The 22,138-nt window shown below is 31.8% G+C and overlaps 3 protein-coding genes across 3 annotated transcripts; all 3 read left to right on the top strand.

Annotated features, from left to right (window-relative positions):
- Positions 1-2,547: 2,547 nt before the first annotated feature.
- On the top strand, positions 2,548-5,738 carry LOC106122023 (uncharacterized). Its single transcript, NM_001311946.1, is given in 5 exon segments — positions 2,548-2,650; positions 3,576-3,798; positions 4,319-4,449; positions 4,564-4,719; positions 5,352-5,738. Coding segments are annotated over 5 exon segments (717 nt in total). The 5' UTR covers positions 2,548-2,592; the 3' UTR covers positions 5,501-5,738.
- Positions 5,739-8,878: 3,140 nt separating this feature from the next.
- On the top strand, positions 8,879-13,601 carry LOC106122264 (uncharacterized). Its single transcript, NM_001311889.1, is given in 5 exon segments — positions 8,879-8,995; positions 11,623-11,845; positions 12,143-12,273; positions 12,863-13,018; positions 13,291-13,601. Coding segments are annotated over 5 exon segments (813 nt in total). The 5' UTR covers positions 8,879-8,931; the 3' UTR covers positions 13,530-13,601.
- Positions 13,602-17,094: 3,493 nt separating this feature from the next.
- Positions 17,095-20,152, top strand: LOC106121993 (uncharacterized). The gene is made up of 5 exons (XM_013317835.1): positions 17,095-17,221; positions 18,004-18,220; positions 18,748-18,878; positions 19,392-19,547; positions 19,974-20,152. Exons 1-5 carry the CDS (start codon positions 17,158-17,160, stop codon positions 20,120-20,122), a joined length of 717 nt encoding a protein of 238 aa, XP_013173289.1. The 5' UTR covers positions 17,095-17,157; the 3' UTR covers positions 20,123-20,152.
- The last annotated feature ends 1,986 nt before the right edge of the window (positions 20,153-22,138 follow it).

Genomic DNA, 22,138 nt, shown 5'->3' with positions numbered 1-22,138 from the left:
CTCACTATACGTCCCAACTGAGAGCCTACCCATGTTAGGAGTGTTACTAGGCCGTAGTCAATCTCAATAGCCCAGTGTGAGTTGGTTTACTTCAAAAATATCTTATAAATTCTTCCCAGATATGTGCAGGTTGTATCACGATTTTTTCCTTCGCCGTAAGAACGTCACAAAAATGTATATATGTAAATGGAAAATCACATTGGTACATGACGGGATTCGAACCCCGGACCTGCAGGTTATAAGTCAACCCATGAGCCACCGACGCTCTTGACATTCCAAATTAGGACACACCAAAAAACAACTTTAACACAAACTTTTAGAACACTTTATTCTTTCAAAAGAATTTGCGTTATTACATTGAGTACAAACAATCGAAATTAGTAATTAAAATATTTATTACAAATTAAAATAAACGTTAAGTAAACGAATTTTGACGCATATTTTGAATGCAAGAAATTTTATACAGACTTTAACATTTCGCGACCTTAAAGTGATCTAAAAAAAATCGAGACGCACTCAATTATTGACTCTCCTTTTAATGTTCTGCGTTGATATATATTTATAAAATAACCTTGATGTGTGACACTTCAATATATTTAATTTGTTATTTCTTCAATCAGAATAGCATATTGACAAAAATCTTGTTTTCATACGAGTACAAGCCGAGCATATGAAATATTAAAAATGATTGCTCGTCTGACAGACGGTTAATTTTTATTTTCATTTTTTACTGTGACGTTTTAAATGTCTTGATTGATTTTTAAAAAATTAAATCTGATCAGTTATTCGATTATTAGGTATTCTTACGCCTTGCAATCGGCGCGATAGAATCACACAGTTGCGTCGCCTCGATATCTCTAATTGAGCGGGATACAGATTTTAAATTCTTAACAAAAACAATACGTCAATTGGTTTGTTGGTTTAAAGTTTGTTTAAATGACTTTTCGTTATTTCGTCACTTCGTAGTTAAAAAAAAAATAAACATAGGTTATAAATAAAAAAAAAAACACTGAAGGCTGATAAAATATGTTACTTATTTGGATAATGCTCCAAAAATAGTTTAAATTTAATTTTGAATGCCTTGCCTTATAAATAGCATTAAATTCTAAGTATAGCGTCTTGTTGGCATTGAAGGCCAACCCTGCGAAGTGAACGCTGTTACTATTATCGTTAACGTGTACTTACATTTGGTACTACAGATTTATAAAATTCTTCAGAAAAAAAAATATTCAAAATATTTCAATACATAATCTAACACTTAAAAAGTCAGTGATATTTAACTACAAAAAAATATTCGTTTGAATTTCAACGTAAAGCTTTAGTGATTTCTTCACGAAAATTTTTTGATTAACTAAGCCTTACCTTTATCTTTTGTTACAAACAAAAGTACCAACAAATCTTACGCTGAAGAATACTATAGTTTTCGCGAAAAAATTTCTTCCATTTTCAAATTAAAATTCCGCAGTCAAATAATCGATTGAATCGATCGATAAGGTTTATACAAATTATGAAATGATAACTATACGATAACGTAGGGTCAACAATCGGCCAACCAGGTTTTCTTTAATGCAATCCTTTATTTCAAGTTTGAACTCTACTGTTATTCGAAAACTAATGCCCAATAGGACGAATATAGACTTGAAGTTCAAGCAATCATGATAGACTAGCATTTTAGGCATCGATTGGACACTGTAATCCGTGTATTATACAGCCGATCGTCTAACGCCGAAGACTTAAAGCTTTACTACTCAAAACATTTCGCGTATATACGCACTTAGCTGAATAACTTGATGTTACTTTTCATTTGGTCATGTAAAAATGAATCACACTCGATGTGTCGCTATTTAATGATCACAAGCAGTCAGACTTGTTAATATAAAAATAGTAACAACTCATCTGAGTGACGCATTTAATCTTATCTGCGTCATAGGTAACCCTGGTATTACAAAGATGTAGAAACAGACAACAGAAGTTGATTTCACACCATACACTGACCAACACGTCTTCGTTCACGTAGTCGTCATTTATACGTCAGTCAGATATAAGTTAGAATAAATTGTAATTAAAAACAAATTATTAAGTGAATAAGAAATCTGATCGAATTATATGTATAGGCTTCAGACGTCATTTGCCGTCTTTGTAACTAACTTTCACATTTTTTGTAATTTAATTCTCTTATGTTAATAATTTTTTTTATCTTAAAACATTGTTTTAATTTCGATAGTTAATTTTTACGTTATTACACTTTTTTAATTTACAGCAATTGAACAAAATAGCCTCTTAATGCTCATCACTTTTAATAATACCGTCATGTCTAATTCGAAGAACACAATTAACTTTTCTATTATAATTAAGGTAACATAGCCAAACTGCAATCCGTGAGACCTTCGACTTATTTCGCGCTATAGCGATCAATAAGTCCTTTTATTTCCTTGAAATTAAACAAATCTGGTTTTAGTGAACTGAAACAAGGACTAAAAATGTCGTCTATATAATGTGAAACTTTACAAAGCAGTTATCAGTCTCACCAAAATAACAACTCAGTTAACATTTTTTACCGGAAATAAAAAGTATCGTAAAAGTGTTTCTAATATGTATCTTCTAATATTAGTTGTGTTATGTGCAGTGTTTGAAGGATATGCATCTAATGGTATGCTATCACTCTAGTGATGAATTTATTAAAATACCATAAAATAATATTAAATTACAAAATTCTATTATATTGTAGAATTTACAATCAATTCGTAAGTCAAAAATAATAATGTAAACAATGAAAATAGGTCATTTTTATCACAATTTCTTTGTCCACTTGTGGTCGGTACAATAATGGAAATAATCTAAGATTTTATTTAATAAAAGTTTACGGTCCTAATGTAAAAAGTTCAATATTAACATTTTGATTTTCATTATATCATCATGATTATCTATCTCAAAGGCTGGCATCGCATCTGCGGTTCCTCTGGTATTGCTGATGTCCATGGGCGTCGTTGAACACCTCGGTGTTCCCGCTGCTCGTTTGCCCCCATCTATTATAGAAAAATATATATATAAATCATCATGTTTGCGAATATTTAGATGGATGGATGTTTGTTACGAGGTATCTCCGGAACGGCTCGACGGATCTTGTTGAAATTTGGCACAGATGTGGAACAGTCTACGAGAACACATAGGCTACTTATTGTGATATTTTTTTATTCCGGACAAAGTCGTGGGTGACAGCTAGTTTCTAGTTTTCTTTACTGTGATTTGTTCGTCGTTTGTTTCCATGGAATTTTATTCTTAATTTTAGTACAACAATCGTATAGTAATTTTTGATTGACAATCTATGTTATACTATCAGACATATAATTATTATGCATACGAATAGCTATCTCTGGTCTGCTTTTTAATTGAGATTTACAAACCTTGATATTTACAAGAATAGTGAAAGATTTTAAAAAAGTGACGTAATAAAATACATTCGAAAAAAATATTTTAATTTTGGTTAAAAAAAATAAGAAAAGAATAAAAAATTGCCGATAACTATTTCCTGGTCATTGAATTAATAATGAAATCAAACCTTATTTTTCTTCTAGCACCATTGGTTCAGCCATGCCTGTTGGGAGATTCGGAATGCCTCATCAAGGCAAACACTCGAATCGCCCTCTCCAGAATCGGCTATGGATTACCAGAGTTCGGAATTGAATCTTTAGAACCAATGAGATTAAGAAACATAACGATGGGAGCATACGGTTTTTCATTAGTTTTTCGAGAAATGAACGTAGCTGGTGCTTCGAAGTGTAACATCGAAGACATAAAGTAAGTACTGGCCTCGCCATAATAAGAAGTGATAACCTTATAATACTAATATTATAAATTCAAAAGTTTAGTTGGATGGGTGCTTGTTTGAAGGTATCTCCGGAACGGCTCAACAGATTATGATGAAATTTGGCAAAAATGTATGACGTAGTCTAGAAGAACACATAGGCTACTTATTAAGTTTTTTTTTTTTAATTCCACGAAGACGGAGTCGCGGGCGACAGTCAGTATTTAATATTCGATAATGATGGATGGCATTCTTATTAAATTTGATACATGCGTGTAACCAAAACCGCAAACACTAATTGAGGCAGCATGACTTATTAGTCAAAAACACTTACACAAAAAACTCTTCGGCCGCAAAATATTTTCAGTTGTAGTGTTTTAAAAACACAGGAGTACCCATTCGGGGTTCCATAGCTTGATTTCTGTTTTTCTAAAATGTCTCATGACATTTTTTATCTATAGGTACTAAGTAGGGTTATATTATTTGTATTTACAACCATTTTCCTTTATACAGCTTAAATTTCGTACAATCTACTATGGGAGTAACTTTAGAATGCCCACTGGAAGCTACAGGGTCCTTCAAAATGTCTGGAAATATTTGTTTCTTTGACGTCAACCACGAGGGAAATTACATTGTTAAAACAGGTACTAAAACACATCTTTAATTATTTCTTTGCCATATTGTTAAAATCAAATTTAGCGAGACTAAAAATAAATATAAATTGACCTTAATTTATTTCATTTTTCACATATTTTTAGATTCTATCAGAACTACAGTTAATTCGAGGGTGGATACTGTTTATGGCGCTGATGGCCACAGATATTGGAAATTGACTCTTTTGGGTTATTCGTACGAGCCTCTTGAAAACCTTCACATTGGTCTGGGAAGGCTGTTTGTAGGAGAAGTGACTAGAGGTAAATGTATTATAATATTTTTGTTATTTATAGCACGACTAGTAATAGTGGTTATTACTTTAAAAAATATATCAAGATGTTGTTATACCCAAAACATGATAACGTAGGAAGCTCCAATTAAATTTTTCTTCCGAACGAAAAGGCTAATGACCTTTTCTGTTTGCCTTGATAACTTTTTTAAAACAATAATCAGGTCTGCGAAATTGCGTAGTCTTACGTATATATCTAATGGATATAATTACATCAGTATCATGTACATTCAATCTGGTATTCTAGAGGGGTAGGCAGATTTGTATTTCTATTTAGCATGAACCAGTTAAACCCCTTTAGCCACCCAACAAACATTCATCTACGCATTTCTTTACCATGTACGAATATTATGTTCACTACAAATCTCCGAGACTTTTGCAACATGTATTATATAATAAGATGATTAAGATATTTATGATTACATTCTAGCTGAACCGTGTTTATAAGGTTGACACAACATGTTTCCTTCTTCTACAACTTTTATATCACTCCTTTCTTAAACCATATATTCCGAATTCATCGATTTTTATTCTGTATTATTACAATAAAAGTTAATATTTGATAAAGTGACATATCATCCACATTATCATGAATTGTTTCAGCCTCACCTCTATACAAAGTGGTAAGCAACAACTGGTGGCCGCTGGTATCACAGGTCGCCGAGCCGGCAGTCAGCACCGCTGTCAACCGTTTCCACGACGTCCTCAAAACCTTCTTTCTCCGCGTACCTCTCGAACAACTGGCCAAATAGTTAATTACCAACTAAGATTTTTATGTCTACTAGTTCTCGAATACCTACCAAGATTTTCTTCCTCAATTAATTAATAAATACTAAAATAAAATTAAAACTAATGAATTGAATAAATGTTATTTGAATTATGGCAACACACAAAAAATATTGTTAAGTTAATCAACGTGTTTATTTCATCTACGACAAGCTGTCCCAGTTGTATCAAATATGATTGAAATTAGTAATTTCAGATGTCTTGTTGTGAACTTTCTTGCTTTTTAATTAATAAACTTATAGCCTTAGCCCACGTACAATAATTTATATTGTTTTTATTCATATCATTAAGAATACAATAATATTCAACCTAAATAACATATAAGAACATCTGTAGCCAGGACAGCTTTTTTGAGTCTAAAAAATTACGGATTTTCCTCGAAGGATTAATGAATAATTTACAAAACAATATCTAGGGGCAAAGATCTCATGGAAAAATAAAAATCAAAAACCTCTCACATATTAACCAAGAGACAATAAACGAAAAAACAAAAGATTCACTCTTAACACATGCAAAAATGCAGTCATTATAAGCAACATTTCTACTATGTTTTCTTGGTAGTGATGAATATTAATACATTTTAAAATAGTCTACAGGTGCGATGAATCACATGACTAATTTATACATCATAAGATGCACAGCAAATTTGGCGCATGTACACTTTCTTTGTAAAAAATCGGTCATGAAAATAGGATCCAAGAGGACATACATTTTCTCGCCTGTAGTGGTTTCTGTCTAACCCGACTTTCTTGCTCATGTAGGTTATCCGTCTGGACCGAACAATAACTCTCGCTTATAGGGGTTTCTCGCTCATCCAGTTCCAACTCAACCCAACCGACTAAACCGAATTTAGCAAGCCAATCTGTATTTTTAAAATGGCCTGGCGAAACACGAAGACCTCACAGAAGACATGCTTAAAGCACTCAAGGTCTGTTCATCGTCTGAAAACAGATAAGTAGGAGGCCTATTTCTATTTCCCTTCTTCTTCCAAACACCTTTTCTATGTTATTAGAAGCTTAAGCTTTTTATCTTACTTAGTCCTGCACATAGTTCAATACTTCTAGAAGAATTTCAACGATGATCGTAATGATACTTATTGGCTCGTATTTGCTTTGAAATCGCACGTCTGAACTAGTACTGTTAAGCTATATTTAATTCTACCTGAGGTGTACGGAAACAATTTTGTCTTGGGCGTATATAGTCACGAGGCTATAAAGCAGACATGAAAAAAAAGCAATATTTATTTTGAATTAACTAACTCTATATATTTTTTATTGCTTCACGACATATTAAATGTCTCGTGAAACATTTATTCGTTAAATTAAACGAAAAATATTAATCGTAATTTTATTTTTATCGTTTTTTGGGAAGGCGAAAAAACTGGCCTTTAAACTATATTGACAAAACTAAATCAAAGGGCAGTGATTCCAACTTTAATATTTGTTATTGTTTCAATAAAATGTTGTTGTTTTTTTAAATTTTTTTTTTTGTAATTTAAAAATAACACGGAAATATTGATTTATTTTACAAATAACGCTTAACGTGAACATGGTTTATACGTGAAAGAGACTAGTAAATACAAGCAAGAAATAGTACTATAAAATTATTTCATTAATTTAATTTTATTATAGGTAAGTTTATTTTATTTAGTTAAGAGACATCTAGCACATAAATTGTGCAACTTTGGGTAGAGGTAAGTCGGGATAGCAAATCCTATAAACAAATTTAAATATTTTAGTAAGAATAAATAATTTTGAATTTCGAAGAGTCCTGTATTCCTATAGAGGTCTCATTTGTCGGAACCGCTCGTAAAAATTCTCATCATGCATCATGTCATCAGTGGCATCCTGAGCCCCAGTCAGCACTAAAGGTTACTGTTTCAAAGCTGATGCCAATTATTGGTAATAATTAATTGTTCAAACTATTTGTTTCAAACATTATGTTCATCTTTTTGTTTTAAAATTAACCTATCTAAAAATCACAATCTTGCGTCGGAGCGAAGATCCACATTGGGTCGCTAAGACGGCGAAGTATGTAAGCAAAAATCGAAAAAACGTCTATAATACAATATCAATCATTGAGAGAGAGTTTGATTAATTTTTGTATTTCTTCACTTAGAAAGTAATTAAAATAATCTTTAGATCGATCTCAAGGATCAATTATTGAGCTCTACCATGGTGACCACCGGCAGTAAAACGATTGCTAACACTGATTCTTTTAATTAGCTAAAGATTAGGAAAGATGTCCCCCATAGAAATGGTTAAAGGCAAAAAAGGGTAAGTGATGTTTAATTTTATAGCCAGAGGTAGCAAACGAACAAGCTACCATTTGAATTCGCTAAAATAGTAAAGTGGCGTTGTCCATAGACATCTTCCTTTACAAAACGATGCGCTGCCTACCCTATGCGTTCCCTCCTTTACCCAATCCACATCCTATTCCTATCTCATCCTTATGAGAATACAGTGCAATGGCTGAATTAGGCCCCCGGCACGCTCACTCATCGGATGAAATGCGGAATTGCTTCTACTTACACCTGTCTTCTGTGCGGTTGTGGTATAACATTGGGCGAGCCGCCCAATTGGGGTCGCAGTAGTTGTTGCCGGCGTGTACTACTGTTATTATAAAATAAATTCTAGAACATAACATGACCCTTTTGATATTCAGAGAGAAAGTTATAATTGTTGTTGGACAACCTGAAGACCTGTTTTAAAAACTAATTTAAGTATTTTCCTCTTTAAGCTTTATAATTAATATTTTGTCAATTATATTAGCAAAGTTTTATAAATATTACATTATATTGATAAATCGGAGAGTATTTATTTACATGTTTGTTTATGTATAATAACATTTATGTTATGTTTTTCTCAATCCACAATAAAAGTTTTACTTTAAAAATGTTGATTTCCTTGTCAATAAATAGACGTTTTGGTTTTGTTATATTTTTAGGTTTTAAATAAATCAGTTCAAAAAACAGCTTTTGTTTTAATTACTTTTTCATTTTTATTTCATTGGTTTAATATGTTTTTAATTATTTAATAAAGTACAGATTTGTTTGTTGATTTTATCCATGTTTAAAATGAAAATAGGGCATTTCTAATTCCATATTTATTTTACAAGTGTCGTTGTAAATCCTACTTCCGACAAGGAAGTAAATTCTTGTGAATGTACTGGCCTCATACGAGGACTTTAAAGCTTATCGATATTTTCTAGATCTCACGGTAAAATACTGGTTTTATCAATTAGAATGACTTATAATCAAATCTGGTTTTGTCTAATCAATCGCTGTAATAATGAAAATTACAGACTATATAATAGGAATCTTTATACAGCGTTTGTCAGTCGAACAAAGATCGTACATCACGTAACTATTCTCCGTGATAACATTTTGTATTTTAAAATGTTTAGATTTTTTTCATTGTTATTAGTTGGAATTTTGGTGAAGGAAGGAAGCGCTGGTTTGGGTACGATATTTTACTATTATTGAATAGCCTAAGGGAAACCTATACTAATTGTACACTGTTTTGAAATTAGGTAGATATAATTTTTAGTTATTTTTACCGAAGATTGAAGAGAATGTTAGATTTCATGAAATTTAACAGGAAATTGTAACATTACATAAAATGTTTATGTATAATTAGATGCTAATATTTACTTAACTTGACTACTATTAAAAATGCGTATATTAGGACGAATGCATGGATGTTTGTTTGAAGATATCTCTAGAACGGCAGCAAAATTTGGCATGAATGTAGAACATCGTCTAGAAGAACACATTAGGCAATTAATTAAGTTTTGTTCTTTAAATTCCGCACGGACGGAGTCTCGGGTGACAATTAGTGATGCATGTATTGTAAGTTTAATTATTACTTTTTCATATGTATTTCTTGCTCTCACATAAGTAAGATTAAATAATTAAATTAATTAAGAAAAGTCAAATATAAATAATAATTTTTGACTTTTCTTAATACTCTGTTATTGATTTTAATGCACCTCTCTTTTCCCACTGGGTTGTTCATTTCTATATAATATTTTAGTTTTAGTTAACTGTTTCTTGTAACGGAAGCAATGAAGTGTTAATCAATCTATCAATACCTTACGAAAAACATTAGTAATTATAGCTTTAATAAAGTTCTAATGAAACGACCACAACATGGTACGAAGATTGGTTTTGCGTTGGCGCGATAAAAGCTTCACGTTCATTCTACGTGGAAATGATTGAATCTTTAAATTCGAAATTCGACGAACACTTCGCGGTAATATAAAATGTCAAATTTAAACTATTTTTTCATCAATAAATTAAATGAGTTTAAAAATACATAAAGGGAATTGTCCTGTCATATTTTTACGTGGCTATTTTCACAAATTCTTCGCAGTATTTTTTTTAAACCGAGCTTGTTGCATTAAAATATTTAAATAAAACTAGGCATAGATTGGCATCAACTCCTGACTACTCCTCAAGACGACTTTTTCTGAACGTAAAGACTAAAAAGATTTATTTTTTACTAGAAAGTTAAACGTAAAATTTATAATCGAAACACCGAGGAGCTCGGAGCCTATGCTAAGTTAGAGGTGACTAGGCCATAGTCAACCAACGGTGGCCAAGTTCGGGTTGGTTGGCTTCCCCACACATTGAATTTCTTCGCAGATATGTGCCGGTGGCACCAGTTTTTCTTCCTCGTAAGAATGTGGGATAAATGAACAAATATTCATAAAAAATCGAAAAACACATTGGTACATGGCAGGATTCGAACCCAGGACCTGCAGATTACAAGTCAAGCGCTTAACCCCTGAGCCACCAACGATCTTTTAAATACAACTTAAATATTAAATAGCTATTTTAAGATACTTATATCGTAACATCTTAATTTAAATATAATGAAAATTTATTTAAAGTGATTGCATTAATAACTGTCACCGGTGACCGTGAGCGGTGCATTTTGACTATTACCGCGCGTTTCCATTGCCAAAAATCTGCAAAAACATATTTTAGTTTATGGTTTATCAAAGAGCAAGGACGACAACAAGTTTTTGTATTATTACATCTATTTCGGCAGATTTATAATTAGAAATTTAAATTTTTGAGATTAAAAGCAATTAAAATAAACAGATCTAATTTAAATATACAAATAACAATGTTCTTTTTTTGGGGTTATTAAAATTAAAGTTTTTATCATTGATTATTCTGTTACAATTCATTAACTAACAACATATTTATGTTGTTCTATATTAAATATTTAATTGAACGAATAATGTATGAAGGATATCGATTGAAAAAGATGGCTTGCAGAAATGCATTGCTGATTGTTCAATATTTTGTACAACTCACTTCACATTTGTACACACTTGTCGGCGAATTTCTAGCCTCTTTTCTTATAACAGTAATGGTTGGATTTGCCAGGGAATTTCCTATAGGGAGGGAGAAACATAATCTTTGTGTATAATACTTTTTTTGTTGATTATAGGCAGCCAGTAATATTTTTACTTGTTTGAGATGTCAGCTGCCACTTTCCTCTTCTTGCGGAATATGGCAATCACATATTTTCCACATTGTACTTTAAAAACATAAGTAAATTAAATAAATTAGGAACATAACTCACGTATGATAGATAGTCCGGTGATAGCAACGTCGTTCTAATTTCAAATTCCTGAAACCATTAAATTGACCTACTGTTTAATTTCATCGCGTAGTACCAGAGTGTCTGGATAAATCCGCAATGGGTTTATAAACATTTTATTGTAATTTTGAATACTGTACCCTGTATACATTTATTTTCTATCTATATGTATAAAAACAGTTGCTGTTCGTTAGTCTCGCTATGATTCGAGAACGGCTGAACGGATTTATCTTATCTTAGCCTTGAAATGTTGGTATAAGTCTAGGAAAGGTTTAAAAGGTTAACAAAGTCGAATAATTCCCGGGAACTAATTTTTTTTTCATTCCAAACGAGCGGAGTCTCGGGCGACATCTAATAAATAAATAATAATAAAAAAAATTAAAATTTTTTATAATGTCTCACAAAAGTTTAAACAAATTAAAGAAAAGGTATATGCGTGACTTAAGTAACATAACTAAACATTAACATTTCAGCAACATACCCTCAGCGTTGCGCACCCGGCGACTCTGAATGCTACATCACAACAAACACTCTGCAAGCTCTCTCACAAATAGGCTATGGACTACGCGAGTATGGAATCAATTCTTTGGAACCCATGTTATTTAAGAACCTAACAATAAGTCAAGGGGTCTTCAATTTGGTATTACCACATATGAAAATGGTCGGCGCCAGAGGCTGTAAAGTTGCAGACATGAAGTAAGTAATTTAAACTCTATTTTTCAAAAATTACAGACACGAAATCCTATATAATATTATAAATTAAATTCTGGAAAAGATAAAAAATGTATTATTATTAGCACTATCGTTTTAATTAATGAATTATCGACTATTTAATTACTTAACTTGAAAATGCTAAACCTTTTACAAATTATTTTCAATGTTTAAATTCATTTAATTTAATCGTTGACGAATTTCTGCAAATTGGTCCAGACAATAAATCAGTTACATTAATTACGTTTACTTAACAAAAATATCTGAATTATTTGTTTACAGATTGAATTTTGCACAATCAACAATGACACTAACTTTAGAGTGTCCATTGAAAATAACAGGAAAATACAAGTTCAATGGAAATGTATACTTCTACGAAACCAGTCACGAAGGAAATTATGTTATTAAATCAGGTAATTTGGTAACAACAATAATAAGGAACTACAATTAAACAAATTAAATTCATCTATTTACGAATTAATATTTATCAATTAATACAACATTTCTTGAAGATATTTATCCTTTTTCGTAAATAACTCTGTTTTATTTCAAATAAATCTTATGTTATTCATTCTGATTGCTAAATTATCTCTTTGTATTGTAATCTTATTTGTATTTCTTATGTCCGAGTGTCATCATATTCAATCTTTAACTTTAATAATTGATGATATTATAATATTTGTTCTAAATAATTCAAAGACTAAGATATTTCCTCGTGATTATTATTGTAATTTGCGTTTCTTGCTGATTGCTTGAATTCCTTCTCTTTTTAATGGATGCTCCGAAATAGTTGTTAAAGGCATAATTAGTGAAACACACTGGTCCAGAGTGGCTGACTATGATCTAGTCGCCCCTAACTAGGGTAGCCCCCAAGCCTGTGGGGATATATGAGCTTACGATGACAACTAAGCCACGGTTTTTTATCTAACAAAAAAAACTTATTTGTAAAAAACAATTTATTTTATTTTCATGTGTCCTTAACATGACATTTTTCTTACATAGACAACATAAGAACAACCATAACTTTCCAAATCGAAACGGTTCGTGGCGCCGATGGCAACCGTTACTGGAAACTGAATGTCTTGGAATACGTGTACGAGCCACAAGAAACTCTTCGCATACAACTTGATAACCTCTTCACAGGCGAAGTATCCAAAGGTAAATACTATCGTACTAATTATATTTCTCTATATTTTAGTTGGATGGATGGATGTTTGTTAGCAGGTAACTCCAAAATGGCTAAACATTCGTATTTAATAAATTTTCTTGCTTGCACTTTTGATGTGATTTTTTTTACTATTATGAAACCAGGGTTATTGTTTTATCTCTATCCAACCTTATGCATCAACGAACTAAGCTTAAATTACGGAGATGGTATATAATTACTGACTTTATTAAATAACTGACCTCTATGTATTAATTACTTCCAGAATCACCATTCTTCAGTCCGGCAACCGGCGATTGGTGGCCTACAGTTGCGAAGACCGCGGAACCAATAGTAAGTGCAGCTGTGGGTGGTCTTCACGGCTACCTGGAGGCATTCTTCCAGCACGTACCACTTGAACAGCTCTCCACACAGATATTGCCAAGACCGATCTACGAGATACGGGCGCAGTCAATTGCCGACTTAGAATGCTTTAGTTTTAGTTCAGTGTCTGATTTGCTGTAATTACCAAGACAATAATTAACTTTACTGTATTCGATTTTATACCCTTTTATAATAAAGGTAGTTATTAATGGACATGTGTTTTTATTGATTTGAAGAGCCCAGCGTTTTACTGGATAGAACATTATCTTTGAATGCTACCAGCAACCACAGTTTGAGCAGACATTTTAAACAAATGTTCGTTATCTTTATACAAAAATGTGACCTATTAAAATTCACATATCTAATACTTACCAAATCAAATGAGAACATTTATCTGTCTAGTCTAATTAATAAATAAATAAAAAGACACTTTTAATCTACATTAAATTCTCCGGAGACAAAAGAGACAAAAGAAAATATGGAGAACAGATCGCCACGCCAACCTTCGTTGATCGGAGAGGCGCCTCAAGAAGAAGAAAAAGAAAATCTCCGGACATAGAAAACATTTATTTTGATATGGATTACAGAAATTGCGGATTGGAAGGGTTATTTATTGGGATTATTGAAATCCTAGTGGAGAAATAAAATATCTCCATACAAACTTTCACCCTTCACTTTAGGCCTTAAGGAGAAGAATTTCATAATATCATTTTATATGACTTACCTAAGCAGATATAGAAATCAAAATATCAAGTCTCTAGGTTTTGTATCTACGATGTGAAAAATATTTCAAACAAAATTTAACCCCGTTTTAAAAGTATTAAATTTTTATTTTGGATAAGATGTAGATTTTCACCAATAATTATTTGTAACAAGTAATTATGTTAAAGTAATAACGTTGCTCCATACAAAATTTGAACCCTTTAGTGGATGAATTTCGTGAATTCCTTTCTCAGTACATAGTAATAGAAATCTATGCGCAAAATTTCAAGACCCAATAGTTTCGGCTGTGCGTTTATATATCAGTCAGCCAACCAATAAATCAAACCCTTCAATTCTTTCATATATATGATACTAGCAGCCGCTCGCGGTTCCGTTCACGCGGAATTAAAAACAAACTTAATTAGTTGTCTATGTGTTCTTCCAGACGATGATCTACACCCACGCTAATGTTATAGAGATCCATAGAGCCGTACTGGAGATACTTTTTAATAAACATCCATCCATCCATACATCTAAATTTTCGCATTTATATTATTAGCAAGACCAGTAAGATAAATAAGATGTATTTTTCACAACCGCGATTTACTTCAAACAGTCATATTGTTTTAAATTAATCGATATTCAAATTAACATTTGAAAACGGTATTTATTTTATTTGAATTTATAACATTAGCATTTATTAATTTGATCTGAAATATTCATTTATAATATTTTAATTTATGTTTAGCATTTGAATGACATTAGGATTTGTTATAATATACTAAAATAACAAATAGAATTATGCTACGAAAAACACGCTACGACACAAGTACTACAAGCTACAGAGACTTACAATGTTAGTGAAGAAGAAAGTAATCTTTCATAATTGTATATATGTTATACAATTATTAAAAATCTATCATTACATAACGAGAAAATAGCGCTGGAAATAGAATAAATTTACATTTATTTTTACATTTTAAAAAACTTTTTTATACCACTTTAATTGCGCAACATTCTTAGTGGCCAGTATATCCTATTTGGTAGTATCGAACTCCCTGGTTACCAAAAAGGTTTCATACTATCAAACTTCTCTAAATACTGATGTGAAGTTGACGAAAATACCACGAGCTGATGAACATATATTCTCAAACGATGGTTCGAGCGTAAATTAGAAGAAAAAGAAACCTACAAAAATGAAGAAATGTGTAAACATCGCCGCCCTTGAACCGCTTATTTTTTTTTTCGTCCATAAAAAGTCATAAATTTCAATGCAGAAAGCATGCGTAAAAGTAACAATTTTTTAAATATTTTAAAGATAATCTTATATCTTTAAATGAGCAATTCTTGTATATATATATATAATTGGAATCTCGGAATCGGCTCCAACGATTTTCATAAAATTTAGTATTATATATAGAGGGTTTCGGGGGCGATAAATCGATCTAGCTAGGAATCATTTTTAGAAAATGTCATTTTATTCGTGTTTTATCGATAATCAACTTAAATATAAACTTAACTTTTTCTATCGGTAAGATCGAAAAATATTATTCATATTTCATCATTTTATTAGTAATTCGTACTTAAATATAATTTCCAAAAAACACAATTTAAAAAAAAGATACCGAGCAAAGCTCTGTCATCCAGGTACTGATGTTTAAATGTATTCTGTCACAAATAAAACCTAAATTTTCGAGACAAACGTAAGGATAAGAATATTGAAAGACTATAAATATTTAAATTAAATTAAGAATAAATTATAACAACTTGCAACACCTTACTGCAAATTATTTACCGTGGGTTTCTGAAACCAAAATACCTGTTTAAAACTTTATCTCTGTTTTGTCAAAGATGAAATGGATAACGATACATTTTTTGAGAGATTTTTGATGTCAAAAACCCACTGTAACATTATGGATGTCTACTTCGATTAGAACAATATCTAGGTGTCTACAACAGCTATTGGATTTTCATTCTAAAATTCGTACATGTTTATTACGACATATTATTCAAAACTGACAAGGCGACACTCGCCATTGCATGAATGGGCCGGTTATACAAGCATAATATATGTACATGACTCGTAAAATTAAAATCAACGCCAATGGCATTTTCACTATACATTCTATACACCAAAACTCTTATTTTAACAAACCCACGTACAGACCACATTATTTACGGGTCTAGGTCTTACTCCTGGTTAAATTTAACAGCTGTGTAATTTATTATTTTGTAAAATAACGGCTCAAATCATACAAATAATGCAACTTTATTAATAACAAAGAAGGCCATCGTTTTGAATAAACTGCCGCAATAAAACATGTATTTTGGACTTTGAATCCAACATCGACTTTTTGAATGATAAAACCAGAATACGGTTTTAGTTTTTTGGGTGAACGGTATGCAATATTTAGAACTATCTGATTAGGTATTGTTGACAACCTACATTGTAAGTGAATGGAAGGATATAGATAGATAGATAAATAGACCAAAACATCACACCCATAGAAGCTTTATTATATATAGTAAATATAAGTACTTAACTGTGTTTGCTTTTTAAAGATCATAAGAAAACAATGGTACTCGTAAGAAACGGGGTTCTTACCATAATTAAGTTGTTTGAGCTCCCGATATTTTGGGACACTTGCATACGCCATGATCACGGGTTGACGGTTCTTAAGAATGTTATTATAGTAAAAACTACGAAAGTTTAAAGTTTTAGAACAATGTTGAGTCTATTCGATCGTACGGGCGATCGTCATTTGAGTTACCTTTTTGATTTTTCATCCCACAAACGTTGGAGGAATGTAGACAACTTGGTATATGACATGACGTCATAGCAATGAGAGAGAGACCTTTTGAGTTCTAGTTATTTTAGTCATTGCCGTTCGGATTTTTTTTTCTTGAGTTTTATTTTTAAATCTGGTTTTGTATTATATGCTGTGACAATGTAAAAAACAAATCGTCGACTATATATTGTAAAACTTCGTACATTGTCCATCAGTCGCATAACAACCAGAGTAAAAGATTTTTTCAGTGTGCAATTTGGAAAGTTTAATAAATTACAATGATCAGGATCACCTTACTATTGGTGGCCGGTTGTTTCGTGCCTGAAGGATATGCATCTATAGGTAATGTACACATTGCTATCTATAAACTATTCATAACTATACTTCCGTCTAATCAGAACTCTGTTTTATTTTTTCTCAAGTTATTTCGACCGGAAAAAATTTAATTATAACTAAAAATGTAGTCGACATAGAATTCTTGAAATTTTCAGTGTTTATTATATGTTAAATTAATTAAATCTAGATTCAAATACATATATAATACATACATATTAAATGTATATCTAAATATCAGCATATAACTACGCAAGGATTTTCGATTTATTTTTAACAAATCCATGACGTTATTTTGCAATGCGTACTCAACTTCGTAGTTTTGACTTGAAAAATTATTTATTGAAAACCCATCAACACCGTGCTTCATAGTTAAAGCGCAACTCAATAACTTACTAAGTTACTACTAACTTAAAGAATTAACTTCAATATTATTATTCAAATGTGACGTATGCGTTGTTTGCATTTGATCGTATCGTGTGGCATGTAAGTCATAAGCAATTGCACCACAGCCGCAAATAACATATGACATTACTCTAAAGTTACAAAGAAATCAGTAAACTGTGCTTTAATGATCAGAAATTGATTTTCCGAAAGTAATGTTCGCACCGGTATAAAGTGTTCAATTAGGTATCACAATCTTTAGGCCCAAACTCTTGGCCGTTTTTAAAGAATTCGAACACTCGACTCATCTTCTTCTCGGGGGTCATCATTCGTTTGTTTTTTAAGGAGTTTGTTCATATTAATTTATATTATAATATATTAAAATCCATCGTAAATTTTTATTTTAGCGCCATTCGCATGTGTTCCTGGTGATTCTGCGTGTTTCATCAAAGCGAACACGCGTGTTGCGCTTTCCTATTTGGGCGATGGCATCCCGGAGCTCGGCGTCGATTCCTTAGAACCAATGTATTTGAGGAATATCACCATGGATCAAGGACATTTCAAATTGGTCTTCCCGACCATGAAGTTAGTTGGCGCTAAAAACTGCAAGATTGACGATATACAGTAAGTAAATAGCTGAACGTATTTTATCTAGTTGTTGAAGTATAAAATAAAAAAAATAAGTGATGACTGCCTTAACCCAGTATTCAAGCTCTAGGTCGCTATGCGTTTAAGAATTTCACCTACATTGTTTTTTTTCGTCGCCCTAAACATCAAGGGCGACAAGTATACATATCAACATCATCAGCTCACTATACGTCCCCACCGAGGGGCTCAGAACCAATCCTAAGTTAAGGGTGATTAGGCCATAGTCAACCACGCTGGCAAAGTGCGGGTTGGTTGACTTCACACATACCTTTGAATTTATTCTCAGATATGTGCAGGTTGCATCACGATGTTTTCCTTCACCGTAAGAACGTCGGATAAATGTACATGTGTAAATCTGAAATCGAAAGACAACTTGGTACATGGCGGGATTCGAACCCAGGACCTGCAGATTGCAAGTCATATGATTGACCGCTGAGCCACCGACGCTCATACATATAGATATAGAGTATACATATAGATCCATGATATTTTTTGATTAACAGGTTAAGTTTTTCGCGATCTACTATTTCGGTAACCTATGACTGTCCGTTTGAAGCTACTGGGAAATATGATTTCAATGGAAAAATGTTCTTCTTCGACGTCAACCACTCAGGAGATTATATGGTTAAATCAGGTACGATTATCAACAAAAAAAAATATTAAAAAGCAACTGCAAAACAATGCAGTATGCATGCTATTTGTGCAAAAAATACAAAAAAATAACAAGTCAAATTCTGATTCAAATGTAATATAAAACTGATATATAAACACGGCTAAACACTCACGTATATACGTCCGGTGGCGGCACCGACTAGTTTCGAGCCCATCGGGGGCCCTTCATCAGGATGTGCCACTCATCCTGATGAAGGGCCCCCGATGGGCTCGAAACTAGTCGGTGCCGCCACCGGACGTATATACGTGAGTGTTTAGCCGTGTTTATATATCAGTTTAATATAATGTCTCACGAAAGTTTGAATAATTTAAATGTAATATATTTTACGAACTCAACTCATGAAAAAATAGATATGCAGTAAAAAGTACACCACTGGCTGCAAGATCCCATGACTCATGCCACTAATTATCAGAGCTAGAGAAAGGTACTTATTGTCTTAAGAAAAACTATGAAACTATCATTATGATTTTTCAGATAGCTTCAAAACAACAATAATATCAAAGATTGATACAATCTATGGCCCTGATGGTAACAGATATTGGAACTTAGTCGCATCTAACTATTTCTTTGAGCCCGTGGAACCCCTACTCATCGATCTCGGCAAATTCTACGTTGGCGAAATAACTAAAGGTACGATTAATGTTAATAAATTGTCTTTTATCTTCGAAGTGGCTATAAGGCAATGCTGAAAGGCAGAAACACAATGCAATACTAGCTATCGCCCGCGACTCTGTATGCACGGAGTAAAAAAAAAACTTAATTAGTAGCCTATGTGTTCTTGCATACTATGTTTTATATCTACGCAAAATTACGGCAAGATCCATGCAGCCCTTCCAAAGATATTTTCAAACAAACATCCATCCATCCATCTATCCATTAGGAAGATTTATTTTACAACAACTTTTTCCCATGACTTCGTTGTTGTTGATGTTGGAAATACACTAATAGATGATTGTTGTCGTTTGTCCTGCGAAGCGGGTCTTTCATGCAACAATTAGTGCTGTTTTCGACTCTAGCACTGTCATAATAGACCTTTGTATTTTGTATATTATTCAGAATCTCCGTTCTTCACCGTCGCAAGCAATAAATGGTGGCCGGAGGTTGCAAAAATTTCTGAGCCAACTTTAACCGCAGCAGTTGCACGTTTCCATAACGTTCTCAAGACCTTCTTCCTGCGTATGCCACTAGAGGAACTTTCTAAGTAAATTATATAAAAACTAAAATAACTAATTTTAAAACAGTTATATTTTTCTTTTCTATTTTATCATTGTTTTTTTTATAAATCCAATGTAAAGAAAGATAAATAATAAAATACTTTTTGTATGAAATTGTTTTATTGTACGAACTCTAAAGCCCATAACAGACGTTCAGTTTTGACTAAACAGTTAATGCTTTGCCTACAAAATCACAGTTAAAACTAAACGTCTGTAACAGATTTTACTTCATTTATTGCCTAATAAATAATATATGTATATATATATATATATATATACATATATTATAATTTTATATATATATATATATATATATATATAAAATTATATTCAAAAATAATAATTAAAATTCTTTACCGAATTACTAACCCTACTTGTTAACTTATTCTAATCAACCTTGCATTACTATTTCTGCTTGTAATATACATGACAATAAAATCTAAATAAAACGAGACTATAAAAATTATTATTAAATTAAAGAGAAAAAATTAAGGTGCATAGGTTTAAACGAAGATTTTCCCTGTCAAAAATTATGTAGCAAATATTTTGGTCAACTCTTTCATTCTCTTTGGCACAAAAAGAGACTATGTTTGTGTAATAAATAAAGAGACAATTATCATTCAAAGTAAATAAATAATATTTAACAATAGCCAACTTATGTATAATATTATTTATTGGTTAATAGCGTGTTGACATTTGATGTGGTGAATGCTGTTACACAAAATAAGTGAATGTTTACACAATTTATATATCATATACAAAAACGAAAAAAAAAGAAAAAAGGCAACATGTCTTGAGTTGTTGGTTACTCGAAATATGTATAAAGAAGTGGAGTTTTTTTTTAATTTAAAAAAAGCAACAAGTCATATCGTAGTCATAATTGATGGACAATAATTTATTCTAAAAATAGCCTGACGAAGCTATAGAAAAGAAATAACAATAAAAATAAACAAATAAAAGTCTTAAAAATATAAAAACCAACCATTGTTGAGACAATCAAGCATAAATAGGCTAATACTAGACTAAAATTTATCGATCATATAGTCAAGGCTACAAAAATATTAACGAATCATTTCAAAAATCTATCATTAAAAAAAAATATCATCCTAAAAATAACATTTTTCTTCACACTTCGCTACAAAGGCGCATTATTTTTTTTGCATTTTTTAAATTTCTTATTAAAAAATATACTTTAAATATTAGATTCTATGTCAATAATAGGTGCTTAAGAAAAAATTAAAAAGAGAATTCAATCTATCATTGAAATGTCTCAATATCTCCTGACCGGAAAACCAAGGACAGAATCCGTATAAGCTCGTATCAGAAAATAAACGACTTTTCTTTTAACGTCATCATATTAAACCTTTTAATCGGTTCTTTAAACTTTATCCTATTGTTTTATTTTTTTAATTTTTATTGTCTTTACTCAAACAAGTTGTTATGACGCAAATTGTGCAATATACGTATTAATTTAAAACTGTAACATAGTAATTCTATGTATACTCGTAGTAAATGTCATTATAAAAGTACATAATTATTATGTACGACTTGAAACTTGATATATAAACCTTTATGATGGTTATAATTTAGTAATGAGATTGAATGTGGATGGCTACAAAGGTAGAGGAAGACCAAAAAAAGTATAGAATGACTGTGTGAAAGAGGATATGCGCAAGAAGGGGGTAGATTTGGATATAACGGCTGATAGAGATGTATGGAGGAGTAGTACATACTGTGCCGACCCCCAATAGGGATAACGGCAGGTTGATGATGATGTGATGGTTATAGTTTCAAAGACATGTCATGGATTTAGCTCGAATTATCAAACTAATTTTACAATATAAGCAATTATACTCACAGCGCGCAACTTAGACTGTCCGTACAAGGCAACGTTAATATTAAAAACCCGATTTTGTTTAATCCAATACAGTACAATTTTATGGAAGTACGGGTATAGCACGCGTCACCTACATTTTATTTATAGAACAACGAAATGCGATATAGCAA

The sequence above is a fragment of the Papilio xuthus genome, unplaced genomic scaffold (assembly GCF_000836235.2).
Source record: "Papilio xuthus unplaced genomic scaffold, Pxut_1.1 DF826933.1, whole genome shotgun sequence".
Classification (NCBI taxonomy): domain Eukaryota; kingdom Metazoa; phylum Arthropoda; class Insecta; order Lepidoptera; family Papilionidae; genus Papilio; species Papilio xuthus.
The sequence above is the reverse complement of the archived record's forward strand: the minus strand, read 5'-3'. Positions and strand labels throughout refer to the sequence as shown.

Bases quoted from the DNA above. Each gene is read 5' to 3' on its own strand.
- LOC106121993 (XM_013317835.1), top strand. From the start codon at position 17,158: ATGATCAGGATCACCTTACTATTGGTGGCCGGTTGTTTCGTGCCTGAA. The intron at 17,222-18,003 runs GTAATGTACACA...TTTTTATTTTAG, and splicing joins TGAAGGATATGCATCTATAG to CGCCATTCGCATGTGTTCCT. The intron at 18,879-19,391 runs GTACGATTATCA...ATGATTTTTCAG, and splicing joins AGATTATATGGTTAAATCAG to ATAGCTTCAAAACAACAATA.